Here is a 16,125-nt window from a genome sequence, read left to right on the forward strand (position 1 = left end):
AAGTATATTCAAGTGAAATCTTGCAACAGATCAATAGCATAGGCCAGCTCTGCTGTATTAAGGAGCTGAAATAAAGTTTTATTGATCGGGTTACAGTGTCCGAGGAGATCATCTCAAACCTCTATATACAGTATAATGAGTATGTAATCAGTCACTTGTACTTCTGGATCATCTCTCTAACCTCATCCATCACCAGCCACGCTTTGTGGCCTCCTATCACTTCCTCCTTCCATTCTCCATCCTTCCACAACTGGAAATTAATAAGAGCATCGCGATAAGATATTCATGATTGCAATCATAAAGGGACGAAGACGGAAGTTCAGAAATAAATGTGACGTTACCTGAATTGTGGGCATTTTCTGAAGGCAGAAGCAGAGACAAATGGGAGCCATGACAGAATCAAAATAAACTTATCAGATGATATGAGAGTCGTTGTGAACCAATCGGTACACAAATTTCCCTTTCAAATTGAAGTGGCTACGCTAAGCCCAAATCTGCTGACTTACGCTTATATTCCCTCTTTTCACCACGGCCTGTGGAACTTTATTGACATCCACAAAGTAGAACCTGACTCTGCAAAAGAAACAAAACGTTGTTGCTAGTCCGAGTCAAGAGATTGCTTCTGCACATTCCACAACGACTGATTGTTGTGGATATCAAATCTCAGTGCGAAGAATCATGAAACTGTATCAACACAACACGGCACGAAACCATTTCAAGGAATTCAGACCAACCCTGGAAATTCTCCTGCTATCTTCTCCAGCTTGGGCTTGAGGTAAATGCATTTCCGGCACCAGCTGGCCATCCTGGCAAGAACACACTGAAGCCTCAGCGTCTGATCCGAGGGCTGAGGTAAATGGTTGAATACCAGAGCAACAGTACTACTACATGCTGGTTAAAATACAGAGCAGCAAGGCAGGCAGTCACGGGAAGCTGCACTGCAACTCGCATTGGTACAGGATAATGTCGTACCAGTCGATGATGATGGGCTGGTTTTGCTCGGCGGAGGAGGCGAGCGCGGCGTCGAGCTTGTCCATGCTGTCGATCTCGCCCATCTCCACCGGCACCGACGCGTCCCAGAAGTAGGCCGCCTCAGCCCTCACCCCTCTTCCTCCCGTCCTCGCCACACGAACACCGCCTCGCCACAGCGCCCCGCCGACGGTCGAGCACGCCGCCACGGAGGACGGGACCGGGGCCGCCTGCTCCCGCGCCGAGGCGGCGCAGTAGAGGTCCCGGCAGAGCGCGCGCGGGCCCGGCGCGAGCAGCGGCATTGGCTCGATAGCTTCCCGGAGGCGGCAGCCGCGCGCGGCGTCGAGAGAGCTCGTGGATTTCCAACGGGTGGCGTGGTCTGCGCGTGGAATCGATCCAAGAACGCGAGGCTGCGAGCGGACGGCAATGGCAACCAAGCAAGCAAGGCGCGGAAGCCGAACCGGAGAGGCTTATCCGCATGACGGGACAAAAGCGTCGGCTTCTGGAGCCCACCGGACCGGGAAATATCTCCAGATCTTTTTTTGTTTGTGTTGCGTGCGAGTTGGATTGGACCTAGCTGTAAGGGCTTGACACTGTCTCCGGCCCAGAGTGACCGGTGAACATGGGCCCCGAGTCACCGCTCCCTCCAGATGGGCCAGCCCAAATCAACGTCCATATTTCCGTTCTTTCGTATTTTATTTCTTTAGATTTTCGAAATATTATAAATACATACTCCCTCTGTTTCATAATGTAGTGCATATAGGTTTTTTGAGAAGTCGAGCATCATAAATTTTGACCAAATTTGTAGAGAAAAAACATTTACATCTACAATGTCAAACTTATATCATCAAATTCATCATAAGATGAAATTTCATACTTTATATGTTTGGTATTACCGTATTGCTATTGTAGATATAAATAGTTATCTCTAATAACTTGGCCAAAGTTTGACTTTAAAAATATTTACATGCTCCACATTATGGAACAGACGGAGTATATTCCAAAAAAAATTGAATGTACTTCAAATAGTAAAAACTGTTCATTATGAATTTGAAAAATGTTAACACGGTGTACAAAATTAGCAAGTGTAATTTAAAGGAATGTTGATAGCATTCACAAAAAAAATTGTGACATCTAAAAAATGTTCACGTGTTTCATAAATATGTATGTGCAATTTTTTAATACATTATGCAATGTAAAAAAATGTGATCATGTAGTTAAAACAATATTTTAGACTGTTCAAATAAATGTATGTTACGTTTTAAAAAATGTGCACAAATTTGAAATTTTTGTTTTTGACGTTTAAAATATACATACTGTAAAAAAAGTTTGCATAGTTACAAAAATATTGTGTACTATGCCAAGAAAAAAATCAACGTGCATGTGAAAATGTTTATCACGTATTAAAAAATAAATTTGAATTTTAAAAAATGTTAATCATGTATTTGAAAAATGTTAAACGTTTATAATTTTTATATGTACCAAAAATATACAATGTATATGCAAAAAAAATCAAAACATATTTGAAAAAAAAGTTAATCATGTATTTGAACAATGTTAAACATATATGAAAAAATGTTCCTGCTGTATAGGAAAAATGTATAATGCATACAAAAAAATGTAGTCATGTGCTAGAAAAAGGGGGGAAACGGAGAAAGAAACAAAGAAAACCAAAAGAAAAAAGTTATGTAAAAAAACTGAAGAAAACTGCTGCAAATAGTGAATAAAATCTATAAGAAACCACATAGAGAAAAGGACACGCATGCACTGCATATAGTGCTAGAACTCTACCTCAGGAGTAGGCGATACATAGCTCTGGCGATGCAATTGGCCCAAAGAAGGTAGGAGAGTGGGAGAGTGCACGTCGACCTAATCTCTTGCCCGGCCCACTCTTTGGCGAACAAATGGAAAATGGCAGATACGAAATCGGAAACCTGAACCCCTCCACGTCCGATTCTCCAACAAACAGCATATGTGTTGACCGCTCGACCATCTGACCCACTGGACCAAACGTATTGCTCCACCAAATGTTTGGACCACGTACTACTACCAACGTTCTCTGTGTGACAGCAAAAGGATTTAGGCGTCCCAAATTATAGAGCTACAACATCAGTTTCGACTGCACTGCAACTGCAACTGCAAGTGTCCTTGGTCGAGCTCTAGTTTCTGTTTGTAGAGCTGTAATCGGCAGGCCATTCGTTTCTCTTTCTCTCTCTATACACAAATGCAGAGTGGGCATCCAACCGATCTCTTCGGGTCCGATTTGCAACGAATGGTCTGCGGCGTGACCTGATCACCCCAGAGCCACCCATTGTCGCACTGACAATGTCTCCGGCTCCTGTACTCCATCCTTTGTTACACTGCGGTTCGTGGCCGGCAATGTCGGCAGGGGCGGACCCAGGATAAAAACTGACCGGGGGCACCCAGCTATACAAAACTCTCGATAATTTTTACACATAGGCTTATATAAACGTCTATATGTCCTATATATAGACATTTTCTTGCAAGTCATAAGATATTTCATTCAAGTTCTAAAAAGAGATACTTCATCCAATCATAACACAACAAGTTATCAATAAAGTGAACATACCTTACAAAAAGACTTTAAATCCAAATAGTTCATATTTTGCAAAAGAATATTCATCTCTAACATAAATACTGTGTTCTGAAAAGAAAAAACACATATTAGTATTAGCAATTTAAAATTCTAATGGAAATGGTAAACACACAAGAGGTGTAAGGTATAGGATCATTACAATACATTTCTCCCACGACGATCTTTAATCTTATGGAAACGATCAAGAATCACTTTATAAGCAATTTCGTCCAGTAGTCCATTTTCCACGAAGCAAATTAGGCTATGGCTCAAATAATCATCACCAATTTTGTTACGCAAAGCACCCTTCACAATCTTCATAACTGAAAAACATCTGTCAACATTGGCAGTGGTTACAGGGAGAGTCAACGCTAGCTTCAAAAGCCAATATACCAATGATAGAAGAGATGCTTCCTTGTATCCACCGTCGGTTTAGCCAAATCACCTATTTTGTCCAAAGCTAGAAAACATTGTATCATGGAGTATATTATCTATGTAGAGACCAAGTTCGTGTTCAAGAGTCACCATATTTTTGTGATTAAAAATCATCAGGATAAATCTTGGCTAATTTCAGCAACATTTCCTTGTCAAAATGGCAAAGTAAATCAGTTGGGCTCAAAGCAGACCTGTTGGTGGTGATGGTGTCGTCCCTTTCTTTCTAACTGTAAAAATTCCGAGAGAAAGCATCCTAGTAGTAGCAGACTATCAAGCCAGCAGACAAGTGAGAGTAATAGAATGGTTTGCCGGATTGAATTGCATAGAAAATTCCAGAATGGTACTACAAGTTAAGCTACCGGTAGTGTGCCACACTAATCCTACAATTTATGGTTAGAACCAACAGTACATGCCTGATAGAGTACTAGTACGGATTGCATATTTTCACTTGGTTTGACAGAAAACACAAAGAAATCAAATAAAAAATAAGGACCGGAGAGATCCAGGCAAACCAAATCGAGAAGTACCTGTGTTTCTGTTTGCCTATGGCAGTTTCGGAGTTGGGATGAGATTGAGATTAATAAAGCTTGGGGATGGGCACTTGAGCAGAAGTTGCTGCTGCTGCAGACCGGACCTACGTAGACCAGCGCTCGCGCCGCGGCGGCCGGCAGGCGAGTGGGCAGCCGCAGAGCCACGATCGACCAATCCTCAAAGTGGCAGTGCGTGGTGGCTGACGGTTCACTTCTTGGTTTAATCGATTTTCTAGCTATTAGCCTATTCATTAATTGATTGATCTCCGAGAGTCGAAGAGGCAAGCAGTAGCCAATTTCTCCTCGTGTTCATCGCTTTGTTGAAGGACACGCTTCTCTTCATTTTTCTCGATTTGGTTTGCTTTTTTATGGGCTTTACGGAGAAGGGCCGATGGGGAGTGGGGGCACCAGCTGTTGCGTGACCGGGGACCTGCTGGCTGGATCGGGTGTTTATACCGGGGCGACAGGAACCCCGCTCGTCACAACGTGCGTCCGCCCCTGAACGTCGGTGACGTTGAGACACAACTTTTGAACCGCTAGCCAGCAGCATGCATGTGCCCGGCGCCGGTGCTGCCGGCCGGCCTAGCTAGCTAGTAGCATATCTTCTAGCCCTGTACTTTTGGTACGACAAGCCTAGGTACGTCCTTGCTTAGCCGCTGCATGGCTTCACCGGCATGCCTCGCTCTCTTGCCCGGTCCCACGGCAACAACAACAACAACAACAACAGATACGGCGGCAACAAAGCTACACGCCCTTGCTTGCTTCCTTGCTTCGCCCGCACTCCATGGACGGCCGGATCATGGATCTTTCATCTTTCCAATCCGCAACTTTCATCCGATCCGTCAACTTTGGAAAAGCAAAATGCGCCTGGCTAGCAGCTGGCTCTCGGCTCCTCACTTGGCCTCATCACTTGCACTGGTGGTAAGAGGCGATCGACACGGCCGACGTGGCGCCACTGTGCTGCCTGGCCTCAACTTTCGACTAGTACAAAGCAGGCATGATTCGATCGAGATCTCCAGGAAAGAAAATCCATGCCACAGCCTAGCTACCTAGCATCTATGCTCGTTGCTTTCGACTGGATCTATGGATAGGCGGAGCTAGCGACCGTAGCGACCAACCCAACAATGTCCATGTAGATGTAGTGCAACTTTTTTGCATGTGACCTTCATGGCAGACATGGCAAGTGTACAACTGTGCAAGTCAAAAGGAAGCTGAAAAACTCGATGCAGGCAGGTCGATGCATGGATGCTACCGTACACCGACTGACACGACCAAATCCTATATGTCGAGCCTTCAAGTGAACCAAGACCTAACCCAGCCACCTCTGGTCTGCTGCTAATATCTTCCTCGGTGTCTAAGACCGGGTCTCCTTCCTATCACCACCAGCTTCTGGTGGCCCGACCACGCAAATGCATTTTCTTGTCCTTCCGTTCCTTGTGGTGTGTTCGGCTCGCCCACACTACGCTTCGATTGTCAGGTTGATTTCTTACGCGCCGTCCTTCTGCCACGATTCCGGCCGTTGCATAAGCATTCACTAGCTGCAAAACAAGCACAACACACAAATATGTACTTCCTCCGTTTCAAAATAAATGTCTCAACTTTGTACTAAAATTAGTATAAAGTTGTACTAAGGTTGACACAGATATTTTAGGACGGAGAGAGTATTACGGAGCTGCGTTGCGACCAGTTCCTCTGGGTATACTATACCTACGCTACGTATGTTGATCGGGTTGCTTAATTAGGTCGTCCCCCAGTTCCTCTCGGCTCAGACACTCGTCTCATAAAACAAGCACAAAGTAATTTTAAGACCGATCGAGTTGCACCGCGACGGAAAATTCAACTTGATTGCTCGTCCCACCAGTGCTATGTCTAAGGCATGCACGTTTGGCGCAGCAACGCAGAGCCGTATGGTCGAACCGTACAGACGCTTGCACTTGTCATCTAATCGCACAGACCAATTTTAAAAAAATGCAAGTGCTAGACCAGATTCTAGCACTTGTTCTGACCGGCGCATCGGCGTGATCCCATATCGACAGTCCGGGATTCCTCCGACACGCTGCCGATGAGGGAGTGAGTGTGCCGCGGCCGAACAATCGAGGATGGAAGCACTTCCGCACCCGGAGGGGCGCGAGTGGAGGAGCTACGTCTGCTCGATCCACGACTTCGATTTCGATCTCGATCTGATCTGCTTCTTCTTCTTCTCTGTTTAGTTTTTCTTTTCTTATTATTCTTTACCGCAGCAGGTCAACGGTGCTAACGAACATGGTGCGCCTAGTGCATGATCGCTTGCTGCTATACAGAGTACTCTAGTTTGGTTGTCAATATCAATCTTAACACGTTCTCATGTGCCCTAAAAAAATGCTAATATCATGTGGTACGCTGGTAGCTAGTAGTCCATGACAGAGCTCGAACAGAAAAATAACGAGGAACAAACTAATAATAAAATGCAAAGCTAGAATTTAGTCAGGCTGCTAAAATAAAGTAAGACCAAGAGCAACTCTGCCAGAGTCACTGTATTTGCCTGAGTGCCATAATAATCCATATTATGGCGATTTTGTTCGAAAAAGACACTTTAGCAGAGTCATCATCCGGTCTTTGGCTTGAATGATTTATGGAGTGTGTCTTATATCCAGTCCGCAAGCCTTCATATTTGGAGGCTGAGGACGTTGATATGGAGCGGGCTTCATCCGCAACCGCTATGCAAGACTGTCAATGACGCGCTTGTCTGTATTGCTACCGCTTCCGCCCCTGCTAATGCTTCAACCACATATACACCGGGAAGAGAGCCAATTAATAGCCACCGTCGTGTTTCGCACTGTTTCTCATCCGAACGTGGCAAATCTCACCCCCTATTTTTCATCAGAGCATGCTCATTTGCTTTATATCACTCCATCGCCCTTCTTCGTTGGCGCGACCACATTCACCCTCTTCCCCCATCTTAGTTGTTGGCACACTCACCACCCAACAGCCCCCTTTGACGGCCACCATTCTCTTTTAGCAATGCATTGGTATTTTCCGAAGGGGAAGGGATGATGCAGCAAAGTAGCGTAAGTATTTCTCTCAGTTTTTGAGAACCAAGGTATCAATCCAGTAGGAGGCTACGCGCGAGTCCCTCGCACCTGCACAAAACAAATAAATCCTTGCAACCAATGCAAATAGGGGTTGTCAATCCTTATAGGGCCACTTACGAGAATGAGATCTGATAGATATGATAAGATAATATTTTTAGTTTTTTTATGATAAAGATGCAAAGTAAATAACTAAGTAGTAGGAGATTGATATGACAAAGATAGACCCGGGGGCCATAGGTTTCACTAGTGGCTTCTCTCGAGAGCATAAGTATTCTACGGAGGGTGAACAAATTACTGTTGAGCAATTGACAGAATTGAGTATAGTTATGAGAATATCTAGGTATGATCATGTATATAGGCATCATGTCCGAGACAAGTAGACCGACCCATGCCTGCATCTACTACTATTACTCCACTCATCGACCGCTATCCAGCATGCATCTAGAGTATTAAGTTAAAAACAGAGTAACGCCTTAAGCAAGATGACATGATGTAGAGGGATAGACTCATGCAATATGAAGAAAACCCCATCTTGTTATCCTCGATGGCAACAATACAATACGTGCCTTGCTGCCCTTACTGTCACCGGGAAAGGACACCGCAAGATTGAACCCAAAGCTAAGCATTTCTCCCATTACAAGAAAGATCAATCTACTAGGCTAAACCAAACTGATAATTCGAAGAGACTTGCAAAGATAACCAATCATACATAAAAGAATTCAGAGAAAATTCAAATATTATTCATAGATAGACTTGATCATAAACCCACAATTCATCGATCTCAACAAACACACCGCAAAAAGAAGATTACATCGAATAGATCTCCACAAGAGAGGGGGAGAATATTGTATTGAGATCCAAAAAGAGAGAAGAAGCCATCTAGCTACTAACTATGGACCCGTAGGTCTGAAGTAAACTACTCACACTTCATCGGAGAGGCTATGGTGTTGATGTAGAATCCCTCCATGATCGATGCCCCCTCCGGCGGAGCTCCGGAACAGGCCCCAAGATGGGATCTCGTGGATACAGAAAGTTACGACGGTGGAATTAGGGTTTTGGCTCCGTATCTGATCGTTTGGGGGTACGTGGGTATATATAAGAGGAAGAAGTACATCGGTGGACCAACAGGGGGGCCACAAGGGTGGAGGGCGCGCCTGAGGGGGGGGGGGGTAGGAGCGCCCCCTACCTCGTGGCCTCCTGTTACGTGTCTTGACGTAGGGGTCAAGTCTCCTGAGTTGTATTCGATGAGAAAATCATGTTCCCGAAGGTTTCATTCCGTTTGAACTCCGTTTGATATTCCTTTTCTTCGAAACCCTAAAACAGGAAAAAAAACAACAATTCTGGGCCGGGCCTCCGGTTAATAGGTTAGTCTCAAAAATAATATAAAAGTGCATAATAAAGCCCAATAATGTCCAAAACAGTAGATAATATAGCATGGAGCAATCAAAAATTATAGATACGTTGGAGACGTATCAAGCATCCCCAAGCTTAATTCCTGCTCGTCCTTGAGTAGGTAAATGATAAAAACAGAATTTTTGATGCGGAGTGCTACTTGGCATAATTTTGATGTAATTCTTCTTAATTGTGGTATGAATATTCAGATCCGAAAGATTCAAGACAAAAGTTCATATTGACATAGAAAATAATAATACTTCAAGCATACTAACAAAGCAATTATGTCTTCTCAAAATAACATGGCTAAAGAAAGTTATCCCTACAAAATCATATAGTCCGGCTATGCTCTATCTTCACCACACAAAATATTTAAATCATGCACAACCCCGATGACAAGCCAAGCAATTGTTTCATACTTTTGACATTCTCAAAACTTTTTCAATTTTCACGCAATACATGAGCATGAGCCATGGATATAGCACTATAGGTGGAATAGAGTGGTGGTTGTGGAGAAGACAAAAGAGAGAAGATAGTCTCACATCAACTAGGTGTATCAACAGGCTATGGAGATGCCCATCAATAGATATCAATGTGAGTGAGTAGGGATTGCCATGCAATGGATGCACTAGAGCTATAAGTATATGAAAGCTCAAAAAGAAACTAAGTGGGTGTGCATCCAACTTTCTTGCTCATGAAGACCTAGGGCAATTTGAGGAAGCCCATCATTGGAATATACAAGCCAAGTTCTATAATGAAAAATTCCCATTAGTATATGAAAGTGATAACATGAGAGACTCTCTACTATGAAGATCATGGTGCTACTTTGAAGCACAAGTGTGGTAAAAGGATAGTAACATTGTCCCTTCTCTCTTTTTTTTATTTTTTTTATTTTTTTATTTGGGCCTTTTCTCTTTTTTATGGCCTCTTTTCTTTCTCTTTTTTTATTTGGGCTTCTTTGGCCTCTTTTATTTATTTTTCGTCCGGAGTCTCATCCCGACTTATGGGGGAATCATAGTCTCCATCATCCTTTCCTCACTGGGACAATGCTCTAATAATGATGATCATCACACTTTTATTTTTCTTACAACTCAACAATTACAACTCGATACTTAGAACAAAATATGACTCTATATGAATTGCCTCCGGCGATGTACCGGGATATGCAATGATGCATGAGTGACATGTATGAAAGAATTATGAATGGTGGCTTTGCCACAAATACGATGTCAACTACATGATCATGCTAAGCAATATGACAATGATGGAGTGTGTCATAAATGGAACGGTGGAAAGTTGCATGGCAATATATCTCGGAATGGCTATGAAAATGCCATAATAGATAGGTATGGTGGCTGCTTTGAGGAAGGTATATGGTGGGTGTATGATACCGGTGAAAGGTGCGCGGTATTAGAGAGGCTAGCAAATGTGGAAGGGTGAGAGTGCGTATAATACATGGACTCAACATTAGTCATAAAGAACTCATATACTTATTGCAAAAACCTACAAGTTATCAAAGCAAAGTATTACGTGCATACTCCTAGGGGGGGAATATCTGGTGCACCGGAGCTTGTGGTGCTACCGGTGCACCGAACTCACATTGTATTTTTAAAATGTTCAAAAAAATTTGAAAAAAAAATTAGCACACTCACACAACATCAATGTAAGTTGTCACAAAATTTGAAGTCAAAATTCAAAACCTAACTCGAAAAACAAAAATGATAAATTCAACACTGAATAGTACATAACATAACTTGGGCTTTAGATTTGGCCCATTATCACATTGAAGTCAAATTTGTCATTTTTGTATCCCAAAAATATTTCAAATTTTTATACGAAATTTTGTGACATCATACGTTGATGTTGCGTCAACGTGCTAGATTTTTTTCAGATTTTTAAAAACATTTTATGGCATCTGGTGCACCCGTAGCACCACAAGTGCGGGTGCACTAGATACATTCCCTCCTAGGGGGATAGATTGATAGGAAAAGACCATCGCTCGTCCCCGACCGCCACTCATAAGGAAGACAATCAATAAATAAATCATACTCCGACTTCATCACATAACGGTTCATCATACGTGCATGCTATGGGAATCACAAACTTCAACACAAGTTTTTCTCAAATTCACAACTACTCAACTAGCATGACTTTAATATCACCATCTCCATATCTCAAAACAATTATCAAGTATCAAACTTATCGTAGTATTCAACACACTCATAATAAAGTTTTATTATTAATCTTGCATACCAAGCATATTAAGATTTTAAGCAAATTACCATGCTATTAAGACTCTCAAAATAATCTAAGTGAAGCATGAGAGATCAATAGTTTCTATAAAACAAATCCACCACCGTGCTCTAAAAGATATAAGTGAAGCACTAGAGCAAAATTATATAACTCAAAAGATATAAGCGAAGCACATAGAGTATTCTAACAAATTGCAAATCATACATGGCTCTCTCAAAAGGTGTGTACAGTAAGGATGATTGTGGTAAACTAACAAGCAAAGACTCAAATTATACAAGACGCTACAATAAAAACACATATCATGTGGTGAATAAAAATATAGCTCCAAGTAAAGTTACCGATAGAAGTATACGAAAGAGGGGATGCCTTCCGGGGCATCCCCAAGCTTTGGCTTTTAAGTGTCCTTAGATTATCTTGGGGGTGCCATGGGCATCTCCAATCTTAGGCTCTTGCCACTCCTTGTTCCATAATCCATCAAATCTTTACCCAAAACTTGAAAACTTTACAACACAAAACTTAAAGTAGAAAATCTCATGAGCACCGTTAGCGAAAGAAAACAAAAGACCAGTTCAAGGTACTGTAACGAAATCATTCTTTATTTATATGGGTGTTATACCTACTGTATTCCAACTTCTCTATGGTTTATAAACTATTTTACTAGCCATAGATTCATCAAAATAAGCAAACAACACACGAAAAACAGAATCTGTCAAAAACAGAACAGTCTGTAGTAATCTGTAGCTAGCGCAAGATCTAGAATCCCAAAAATTCTAAAATAAATTGCTAGACGTGAGGAATTTATCTATTAATCATCTGAAAAAAGAATTAACTAAATAGCACATTCCAAATAAAAATGACAACAGTTCTCGTGAGCGCTAAAGTTTCTATTTTTTACAGCAAGTTCAACAAGACTTTCCCCAAGTCTTCCCAATGATTCTACTTGGCACAAACACTAATTAAACACAAAAAACACAACCAAAACAGAGGCTAGATAAATTTATTTATTACTAAACAGAGCAAAAGGCAAGGAATAAAATAAAATTGGGTTGCCTCCCAACAAGCATAGAAAATTTACTACTCTCCACATAAGCAAGATTCTTCTCATGAATAATAGTGGGAGTATCATAAGTGACTCGAATACTATAAATTGCTTCCACATTAAAAGAGTAATGTTCAGAGAAGGGGTAATCATAATCATGACAATTTTTATAAATATAATCACCACTTTTTATAGCATAAGTATCATCACAATAATCATCATAAGTAGGAGGCATGCTATCATCATTATAAACTTGCATATCAAAACTTGGGAGACTAAAAATATCATCTTCATTAAGCATAGAATCCCCAAGCTTGGGACATACATTAATTGCAGCAAATATATTCTCAAATATGTCATCCTCATCAAACATAGCTTCCCCAAGCTTGGGCCTTTTCGTATCATAAGCATAATCACTCTCATCATTAATAGCATGGATAGCACCAATAGTATAGCAATTATTATATTCTTCCAAGCATGTGCCAAAAAGATTTTCAAGATCATAAGAAGTATCATTATCTTCCCAATCATAATCATCACAACAAGCAATAAGCATAACGAGATCATCATCAAGTGCATCATGGATATTCAAAGAATTCGTACTAACAACATTGCAATCATGCTCATCATTCAAAGATTTAGTGCCAAACATTTTGTAGATTTCTTCTTCTAGCACTTGAGCACAATTATCCTTTCCATCATACTCACGAAAGATATTAAAAAGGTGAAGCGTATGAGACAAACTCAATTCCATTTTTTTGTAATTTTCTTTTATAAACTAAACTAGTGATAAAACAAGAAACTAAAAGACTCGATTACAAGATCTAAAGATATACCTTCAAGCACTCACCTCCCCGGCAACGGCGCCAGAAAAGAGCTTGATGTCTACTACACAACCTTCTTCTTGTAGACGTTGTTGGGTCTCCAAGTGCAGAGGTTTGTAGGACAGTAGCAAATTTCCCTCAAGTGGATGACCTAAGGTTTATCAATCCGTAGGAGGTGTAGGATGAAGATGGTCTCTCTCAAGCAACCCTGCAACCAAATAACAAAGAGTCTCTTGTGTCCCCAACACACCCAATACAAGGGTAAATTGTATAGGTGCACTAGTTCGGCGAAGAGATGGTGATACAAGTGCAATATGGATGGTAGATAAAGGTATTTGTAATCTGAAAATATAAAAACAGCAAGGTAACTAATGATAAAAGTGAGCGTAAACGGTATTGCAATGATAGGAAATAAGGCCTAGGGTTCATACTTTCACTAGTGTAAGTCCTCTCAACAATAATAGCATAATTGGATCACATAAATATCCCTCAACATGCAACAAAGAGTCACTCCAAAGTCACTAATAGCGGAGAACGAACGAAGAGATTATGGTAGGGTACGAAACCACCTCAAAGTTATTCTTTCCAATCAATCCGTTGGGCTATTCCTATAAGTGTCACAAACAGCCCTAGAGTTCATACTAGAATAACACCTTAAGATACAAATCAACCAAAACCCTAATGTCACCTAGATACTTCAATGTCACCTCAAGTATCCGTGGGCATGATTATACGATATGCATCACACAATCTCAATTCATCTATTCAACCAACACAAAGAACCTCAAAGAGTGCCCCAAAGTTTCTACCGGAGAATCACGATGAAAACGTGTGCCAACCCCTATGCATAGGTTCCCAATGTCACGAAACCCGCAAGTTGGTCACCAAAACGTACATCAAGTGGCACGTGGTATCCCATTGTCAGCACAGATATCCACGGCAAGACATACATCAAGTGTTCTCAAGTCTTTAAAGACTCTATCCGATAAGATTACTTCAAAGGGGAAACTCGATTCATTACAAGAGAGAAGAGGGGGGAAGAAACATCATAGGATCCAAATATAATAGCAAAGCTCGCGATACATCAAGATCGTATCATCTCAAGAACACGAGAGAGAGAGAGATCAAACACATAGCTACTGGTACATACCCTCAGCCCCGAGGGAGAACTACTCCCTCCTCGTCATGGAGAGCACCGGGATGATGAAGATGGCCACCGGAGAAGGATTGCCCCCTTCGGCAGGGTGCCGGAACGGATCTAGATTGAGTTTCGGTGGCTACGGAGGCTTTTGGCAGCGGAACTCCCGATCTATGTTGCTCTCGGATGTTTTTAGGGTATATGGAGATATATAGGCGGAAGAAGTACGTCAGGGGAGCTCCGAGGGGCCCACGAGGCAGGGGGGTGCCCTCCACCCTCGTGACCTCCCCGGAAACTTCTTGGAGTAGGGTCCAAGTCTCCTGGATCACGTTCGGTGAGAAGATCACGTTCCCGAAGGTTTCATTCCGTTTGGACTCCGTTTGATATTCTGTTTCCTCGAAATACTGAAATAGGCAAAAAAACAGCAATTCCGGGCTGGGCCTCCGGTTAATAGGTTAGTCCCAAAAATAATATAAAAGTGGAAAATAAAGCCCAATATAGTCCAAAATAGTAGATAAAGTAGCATGGAGCAATCAAAAATTATAGATACGTTGGAGACGTATCAGCCTGCTTACCCGAAATTTCAGCAGTTAATTTCTCAAGATGAGCAAGTTGGGATCTTAAACCATCGAATTCTTTAGACATATCATCAAGCTCTTTATTCATAAAACTCATAAAACTTTTCTGTTCTTTAAGCTCGTTTCTGAAGAAACTATTATGTTCAAATTGCAAAACCATGAAACTCCTAACATTATTTTTGATTTCTTCTAACCTTTTAAGGTGAAGGTCACCAAATTTAGGTAGAGTCATCGCGACAAGCAAGCAAACTAACACACAAGCAAGCAAAAAGCAAGCGGAAAAAAGAGGCAAATAGACGGAGGATAGAGAGAGAGGGGGGGGGGCGAATAAAACGGCAAGGGTGAAGTGGGGGGAGAGGAAACGAGAGGCAAATGGCAAATAATGTAATGCGGGAGATAAGGGTATGTGATGGGTACTTGATATGTTGACTTTTGCATAGACCTCCCCGGCAACGGCGCTAGAAATCCTTCTTGCTACCTCTTTTAGCACTGTGTTGGTTTTCCCCGAAGAGGAAGGGATGATGCAGCAAAGTAGTGTAAGTATTTCCCTCAGTTTTTGAGAACCAAGGTATCAATCCAGTAGGAGGCTACGCGCGAGTCCCTCGCACCTGCACAAAACAAATAAATCCTCGCAACCAACGCAAATAGGGGTTGTCAATCCCTATAGGGCCACTTACGAGAGTGAGATCTGATAGATATGATAAGATAATATTTTTGGTATTTTTATGATAAAGATGCAAAGTAAAATAAAGGCAAAGTAAATAACTAAGTAATAGGAGATTGATATGATAAAGATAGACCCGGGGGCCATAGGTTTCACTAGTGGCTTCTCTCGAGAGCATAAGTATTCTACGGAGGGTGAACAAATTACTCTTGAGCAATTGACAGAATTGAGCATAGTTATGAGAATATCTAGGTATGATCATGTATATAGGCATCACGTCCGAGACAAGTAGACCGACTCCTGCCTGCATCTACTACTATTACTCCACTCATCGACCGCTATCCAGCATGCATCTAGAGTATTAAGTTAAAAACAGAGTAACGCCTTAAGCAAGATGACATGATGTAGAGGGATAGACTCATGCAATATGAAGAAAACCCCATCTTGTTATCCTCGATGGCAACAATACAATACGTGCCTTGCTGCCCTTACTGTCACCGGGAAAGGACACCGCAAGATTGAACCCAAAGCTAAGCACTTCTCCCATTGCAAGAAAGATCAATCTAGTAGGCCAAACCAAACTGATAATTCGAAGAGACTTGCAAAGATAACCAATCATACATAAAAGAATTCAGA

The 16,125-nt window shown here is 41.8% G+C and overlaps 1 protein-coding gene across 1 annotated transcript; it reads right to left on the bottom strand.

Annotated features, from left to right (window-relative positions):
- Positions 1 to 34: 34 nt before the first annotated feature.
- On the bottom strand, positions 35 to 1,425 carry LOC125514769 (thioredoxin-like 3-1, chloroplastic). The gene is made up of 5 exons (XM_048680126.2): positions 973 to 1,425; positions 735 to 806; positions 507 to 573; positions 342 to 359; positions 35 to 250 (listed from the first exon to the last, which is right to left on the bottom strand). Exons 1-5 carry the CDS (start codon positions 1,269 to 1,271, stop codon positions 152 to 154), a joined length of 555 nt encoding a protein of 184 aa, XP_048536083.1. The 5' UTR covers positions 1,272 to 1,425; the 3' UTR covers positions 35 to 151.
- Positions 1,426 to 16,125: the final 14,700 nt, after the last annotated feature.

Source organism: Triticum urartu, chromosome 6A (genome assembly GCF_056163025.1).
Source record: "Triticum urartu cultivar PI428250 chromosome 6A, HENAU_Tu73, whole genome shotgun sequence".
Taxonomy (NCBI): domain Eukaryota; kingdom Viridiplantae; phylum Streptophyta; class Magnoliopsida; order Poales; family Poaceae; genus Triticum; species Triticum urartu.

Excerpts from the sequence above, each read along its gene's own strand:
- LOC125514769 (XM_048680126.2), bottom strand. The coding sequence starts at position 1,271 with ATGCCGCTGCTCGCGCCGGGCCCGCGCGCGCTCTGCCGGGACCTCTAC. Across the intron at positions 807-972 it reads CAGCCCATCATCATCGACTG|GATGGCCAGCTGGTGCCGGA; the intron begins GTACGACATTAT and ends TGTTCTTGCCAG. Across the intron at positions 574-734 it reads ATAGCAGGAGAATTTCCAGG|AGTCAGGTTCTACTTTGTGG; the intron begins GTTGGTCTGAAT and ends TTTCTTTTGCAG.